A 7,500-nucleotide genomic window follows, 5' to 3' on the forward strand; every position below is an offset into this window, starting at 1 on the left:
AAAACAGCAGCTTAATATTTTTCAGGTGTTTAACAGTAGGCCTAGGCGCACTGTATCAGTTATGCCGTAGGCAGTGAGATTATTAGGCATTGCAACCTGTCACTCTGTTTGGAACATCGCAGTTCGGGTTGATAAGATTCAGTTAATGCGAGTATGGATCGTCTCAAAGTTTGGGACAACCAAACAGCAGAGTAGGCAAAGCAAATCCTACTTGTTAGGTTACCATAGCTGTCTTTTCTCTAGGCCTGGGCCTATCGGAAATCGCGACATAAGCACATTGGTTTCTTTTTTCTTTTCTTTCTTGTTCGCGTGTTGGGTAGTGAAGCGATAATGCATTTGAAGCAGTACATCATGTGAGCCAGAGCCGATATGGCCAGAGCTGCTGCTCTGTAAAGCTATTTCTGTCCCACCCAAATTTGCTGAACTACTTGCGAAGTAGCTTATTCATCACAGACATCACATGTATCACACGAAAGAGCTTTTTCTCAGCTTTTAAACAATGTTAGTGGTTAGTTGTTGTGGTAAACGGTTCGCGAGAAAAGTAACTTGAATTAATCATATTTTCTGTGCCCGTCTCCCTACCCATTCATCTTGGTGGAATACTTCGTGAACTTTCCCTCAACACATGACAAACCATATATCAGAATAAACAGCAGACCTTAACTAACACAAAAGTGTAAAGCATTCCCATGTACAGTTCCAGAGTAATCCGGTTTTAAATTTGCAGCAATGTCTATGCATGTCTCCAACTTTGGGGTTCACAATGTGTTTAAATTGTTCAATAGGCCTACATGATTTTATAACAGGCCAAATACAAAATAAATGTTACAAATATCGCCTAGATAAGCATTACAATCAGAGGATATACATATAGGGCAGACAGACGCTCATGAGTTCATGATTTGTTTTATCGCTGGATTTTAGGATAGCCTATTATGGCAACCGATTGCATTCCGAGCTACAGTCAACTCTAGCAGACATTAAATGACTGGAGACTTTGTGAATTTAAAGATTGACATAATGTGCTGTCTCTGCTATTGCTGCTTTTGATCAGTTAGATTTATTTACAATCTCCTGTGGTGGGCTGGACATAGCATTGAAATGCCCGCCCAGATTCCCCTTTCCGCCTTGACCCATTCACACTGGTGCATCCAAACGGCGTTTACAAACGCCTCCTTCAGTCAGTCAGGCTATTTATTCTCCGCCTCCTTCAGTCTACCTGCCGAAGTTGCAGCATCAGCGCAAGACTAAAATGGAGCTCAATCTACATACTCCAGTATTCCACCCACTCCACCTGCTCTTCCTGCTTCTGATGTTCTTAGTCGTGGGCGGCCGCGTCAAGTTGCCTTCCCCCTGGAGCCAAGACGCCGGTCGCGCAGACTGGCTTCCCCAGCTCCTTCATGGGCATCCAATAGCTCGCCTGGTTCTAATAACAGCAAAATCCGCTGCACGACCCGAAGAAAGAGAACTACTCCTCCGCCGCGGGCCATCTCTTTGGTTAGAGCAAAGTTGGATGCGCGTGGGATCGGTTTCCCTCGTTCCGCAAGGAAAGCAGAACTACAATCTCAACTACTTCCAACAATCAGTTCCTCTTTCCTCTCCTCCGTTCCTCCAGCTTCTCCTCCTCTGTTCATGCAACACGTTCATGGTGATTTGGTTACGAGACATACATTGCTTGAAATAACAATTAAAAGAACATTCCCATCAGTTCTCTTAACTCAAATAAGCATGACAAAATTTGTGAAAACAATGTCCAGTTTTGCTGCTGTTAAATAAGCTGAGAGTGAAGCGGAATTAGATAGTAATTACGTTACGTTGTTACAGTGTAGTTGACTGTCTGTCCTTTTAACTTTTGACAATGTGACTGAAGATGTATTTCTTTAATAGCGTGACAGTTATAGCAGTGAGACGTATCATCTCTCCCCGGCCTGTTATTTTGAAAGCGTAAGTTTTACAATTTGCAGTATGACATTATCCATTGCTAAATAAGGGCTCATCATAGACTAGCTAACCACAAAGCTAGCTAATGCCATGAATATCAGTGGAAGACCGCTAACGTTAACATTAATGAGCTTGGAAACCACAACGAACTTATTCTGCCTAAATAAAGTAATGATTTATAACTAGTATATCTGTAGTTACAGTCCCTGCATTGTAAAATGTAAGTTAGACTTGTGAGGAGTGAACATTTAGACAAAGAAAAAGTATCAAACGTAGCTTGTGCAAAACGTAGCTTGTGCATAAAAGTTAGCTTTTCTTTTACATGTGTGTGAAATCCAATGACGCCAAGTGTGAGTTTCAGACTGTCGTTCAGCTGCAGCATTAACAAGTTACATAACAAGTGTACATAACAAGTTACATTACATAATAAAGTTACGTTCTATTACGGATGGATTTAGATCACTAAATAGTAGGTTTTAGAAGGCAGGCAGCAACTGATGATTGAAAATGGTTTGATGTAGCTTGATGGAAATAATTTAAAAAGTGCAGGTAAAGGGATAAGCAAACTGACATTGTAATTATAAGGTAGCTTACAAGGCAATAGGGACTAATTATTACACACGCACACTCAAACATTTAAGAGTAACCTCATTTCTACACATATCATCGGGCTTTTTCCGCAAAATGTGCAGCCCTGGTTGGGCTATGGAATTAATGTCCTTATTGGGGTGCATTAGATGTTGATGTTGCCCATGTTTTTGGGCTGTCACGTTCAAGATTGACTCTCCCCTGCAGCCCTATAGGCTACTAATTTGCTCATTTCATCTTTCCATCGCACGGATAGATGCCCTGTTTGCTCCAGACTCCGGACGCTCCGTTACTCTTCTGGTTTCAAACGCAGTTCTAACGCCAGTCGGAATCCCAGCAGGCCGTTACTCTACTCATTATTTTTGGTGCCACCAACGCGGCAAATAACGGTCTGTCCGATCAGGCGCTCCAAACTCTCGGCCGTGGTCCTCCGACGCCTATCACTAATATCTTAGCACCTTGCGCTCTCCCGTTGAATTTGTTTTGCGTGGTCCTGGCTATAGGGTTTTTGGGGTGTACGACTCCTGCCTGCACCATCCCGCTATTCACTTCAGGACCCTGGCCAGAGACTTCGGCAAACATGCTTTTCTATTACGCTATTATATCTTTTGCAAATTACAGAATGTGAACTAGTGAAATGCCCGCCCAGATTCCCCTTTCCGCCTTGACCCATTCACACTGGTGCCGGAACTTTATCGATTCGGCAAAAAGTCTAGGGTGCTCCGTCCCGTGTGTGTGTGTGTGTGTGTGTGTGTGTGTGGTGTCTGATTCTGTGTGTGTGTGTGTGTGTGTGGTGTCTGATTCTGTGTGTGTGTGTGTGTGTGTTTGTGTGTGTGTGTGTGTGTTGTCTGATTCTGTGTGTGTGTGTGTGTGTGTGTGGTGTCTGATTCTGTGTGTGTGTGTGTGTGTGTGTGTGTGTGTGTGTGGTGTCTGATTCTGTGTGTGTGTGTGTGTGTGTGTGTGTGTGTGTGTGTGTGTGTGTACTGTACTGTGGCACATACCAGGTTTGTTCGTGCTGAGGTTCTTGGGTTTGCGTTTGCGAGTCTGGATGCCATCTTTCTTCATGGCCAGTGGGCGCGGCACCTGAGGTCATCACAAGGTCATCAAAAGGTCATCACAAGGTCGTCACAAGGTCATCACAAGCCACTTCTACAATAGCCAGCGCCTCAGTGTGAGTGTGGGTGTGCGTGTGTTTGTTGTGTCTGTGTTGTGTCTGTGTGTGTGTGTATGTGTGTGGGGGGGGTGATTATTGACACACACACACACACACACACACACATAAGTATCCCTACTCTACACACACACACACACACACACACACACACACACACACACACACACTAGTACACAGCCATGTAACTCACACTCTACACACACACAGGTATCCCTTCTCTACACACAGTGGCGTCATGCCCATTGAAGTAAAGGGGGCACGTGCCCCCTCAGATTTTTCCTCCCTGATCATTGTTTTGATCATAACTTTGTTCCTATTATGCTCCATAATAAGCCAGAGCCCATAACGACTCAAGTGCATCTTCTGGATGTGGAATAAACCAGCTGAAGACCGGTCAACATTAGCCCTTTTCCTAAAATTGGTGTCTGTGTATGTTCCCGTAACAACTCACACGCGCATTGAGCTTGCAATGTTTTGCTTGTGTTGAACTGTTACAGTTAACGCTCAAGTTTGAACAGTTGAACTGTTACAGCTACAGTTTAAACAGATACAGTCAATAGTGTTGAAGTGGTAAGTAGTCTAGCTAAGCAATAAAAAGTAGTGGAATTATTTGTGGTTAACCAGGAAATTTTGAATTGGTGATCAAAAAGTTAGAACTATGGATTTGATGTTGGCCGCGAATTCAGAGCATTACGTTAACGTTAGCCTATACTGTACATGGTGTATAATGTAGCCTAGGCTACTCTTACAAATATTAAAAATATTTGGCAAAGTCTCCTGGTTCAATTGTTTTCAGTTTCATAGAAACGAGGGTGTTGCATTTGCAGTGACTACAAAATCCAACCTAATAACATTAGGCCTACTGTACCAAGGCATTGCGTTGGATGTTTCTCCACTTGTTCTATTCACGTATCTGGCAGCTAATCCATGTAGTGAAAAGGGATAGGCTACCCGTTCAAAAGGAGGCCTACAGATTTTATATACATAGGATAGCTATGTGTGACCGTGATGTAGAGGGCAAGAAAGTATAATAGTCTCTCTCATGTGCTCATAACGTAGGTTATTATTGGGTCACTTGCTCATGATTTTCAGGTAGCAACTTACAAATGAGGTAGCCTATTGCTTGCCATAATGGTAATAAAAAAATATATTACTAGTAGTAAAATATGCAAATATTTAGTGTTTACCTTACTCAGCACTGAAACCTGTCAAACTTCTTTCAAAGTCCTTCATCACATGAATTAAGATTAAAATTTAATTTCTGAGCACCACAAATTCAGACGTAAGATGTAAGATTGTTCTTAGGTCACATATCAATCAAATCATAACAACTGCAATGGTACGGTTTTTAAAATCATGTGTAGTACGCCTAAGTGTAAATATGTGTGTCTAAACATGCTTTAATGAGCTTACACTTTAATGAGCTGAATTTGAGCTTACAGTTCTTTCACCAACCTGTCTGTTTTACATTAACTTACAAAATAGATACTTTAGCTTAGTCCTCAGATAGAGGAGGGTTGCTGCTTGCTCTGTTAAGGTATTTCTGTCCCTCCCAACCTGCATTGAAATGGTATGTTTAGCAGCCAGAATTTCAAAATTTCCAGGGGGAGAAATCTCCGGCCCCCCTCTAAAATAACCCCCCCCCCCCCAAAAAAAAAATGCCTGATTGTGCCCCCCCCCCGAATTTTGGCTTGCATGACGCCCCTGTCTACACACACACACACTAATGTCCACAGATATAAACTCAAAAGGACACACACACACACACTGGTGTCCACAGATAAAAACTCATAAGGACACACACACACACACACACACACACACACACTGGTGTCCACAGATAAAAACTCATAAGGACACACACACACACACACACACTGGTGTCCACAGATATAAACTCATAAGGACACACACACACACACACACACTGGTGTCCACAGATAAAAACTCATGAGGACACACACACACTAGTAGCCTGGTGGGCCATCCTATATCATTGAAATGTATAGTCTGGAATTGAACCATTGGATGAAGTCCACGGCGTCAGCCAATAGAAATCCCTATGGTTTGATACTAGACGTACAGGCTGAGCAAATTAGGGTGCGTCTAGATTTCTAGGCTAACACACTAGTGTAGCTGTTACGTGTAACTGTAGGGCAGGTTTGTGTAAGTGAGCATTGATTTGAAACTAATGAATATATTTGTAATGGTCAAATATTTGTAACTGTAGGATGATTTGTAGCTGTAAAACAGATCTGTAAGTGTAGTGCATATTTTTAATATTGACAGTTACTTTTCACAGAAATCATTTCTACAGTCTCATGTGGTGATTACACACATACAAAGCCTTTGAGTCTGATTTGATTCCATAAGGGATGTGGTGGTGCGTATACATGTCTCTGACCCTCACAGCCTGGCAGGAGGGTTCCGTGGTAGAATACTACACACACACACTGTACCGATCGGAGCATTTCGACCAAACAAAAAAACGGTTCGGAACATGGTACTTTGGTTCAGAGCTTGAACCTGAAAATAATTATTTTTCCTGCGAACCGGAGTGGGCGTGTCACTTCCTGCGAACCGGAGAGGGCGTGTCACTTCCTGTGAACTGGAGTGGGCGTGTCACTTCACCGCTCAGAGGGGAGAAGACTAACAGCATGAGTTTTCCGTCCTTAGCAACTGTTGCCATGAGTAAACAAAACTAGTCAACTAGCATTACACTGCAGACGATGACTAGCATTTTAAACAGCTAATTTCTGCCGTTCTTTACGGGACAACTGTTCTATCTATTCTCCGGTTTATGCATCTCATTAACTTTTGTTTTGCATGCAACACCCATTGTTGATGACGCATCCCTTGGTTCGGTTCTAAACTGGTGGAGATGTGGGCTGGTTCACTAGATAGTAGTGGTGTCAACAATAATCGATTCGGCGATGCACTGCAATGCGGGGCATGCACGATTCAGCATCGATGCGGCAACGTGCCACAATCGATTATGTCACTATTTATTTTCTGGCCTTGAGTGGACAATAAAGTTGTGAAGTTTCAATTACTTCTGGGGGCATTTCCGGAGCAACGTTGTAATGACATGCGCAGCCTGTAGCTACATGCTAAGCGGCAGCACTAGCTAGCATAACAACAACACTAAAGAATCAAGATGACGGAGGGAGATGACCGCGATAGACGGGTAATTAAAAACGCACCCAAAGCTTGGAAAGCGGACATCTGGGCACATTTCGGATTCTACTAATTTAATGGGAAACTAGACAAGACGTACACGGTGTGTAAAACCTGACATACTAACATCAAGCACGTTGGCAATACAACTAACTTCACAAACCATGTCGATCGTTGGCGCCCCCTTCTTTCAATATTCTGTTTTGCGTCCGACTAATAACGATTTTTATTTAGCCTATGGCCTGTCAAAATAATCTAAGCATTCACAGTGCAAATTAATTTAGTCTTTTACGCAATGGAGAAAGTGACAGCGCACGACAAGAAAGAAAGTGCATCCAAATTCACCCATTCTTCTCAGTTGAACTACTCGCGAACGAGCCTACTCATCACACAGACATCACAAGTAGCCTATCACATCACATGCTGTGGTGAACGGTTTGCGAGAAAATTACGCTTAAGTGAATAATATAATTCAATTTAATCATAATTGTACTGAAGGTTCTGCGCCCATCTTCCTACCCATACATCTCGGTGGAATACTTCACAAACCCTTCGTTCAACACATAACAAACCATATATCAGAATAAACAGCTGACCTTACCGAACAGAAAGGTGTAAAG

At 42.7% G+C, this 7,500-nt stretch overlaps 1 protein-coding gene across 2 annotated transcripts in view; it reads right to left on the reverse strand.

Moving 5' to 3' along the window:
• gata4 (GATA binding protein 4) overlaps nucleotides 1–7,500 on the reverse strand; it is a 27,827-nt gene that overhangs the window by 2,051 nt on the left and 18,276 nt on the right. For both annotated transcript variants that reach the window (XM_042094946.1, XM_042094944.1), the window contains one exon: nucleotides 3,531–3,612. In XM_042094946.1, the coding sequence (XP_041950880.1) occupies nucleotides 3,531–3,612 (82 nt within the window). The remainder of the gene's footprint in view (nucleotides 1–3,530; nucleotides 3,613–7,500) is intronic.

This window comes from Alosa sapidissima, chromosome 6 (genome assembly GCF_018492685.1).
Source record: "Alosa sapidissima isolate fAloSap1 chromosome 6, fAloSap1.pri, whole genome shotgun sequence".
Taxonomy (NCBI): Eukaryota; Metazoa; Chordata; class Actinopteri; order Clupeiformes; family Clupeidae; genus Alosa; species Alosa sapidissima.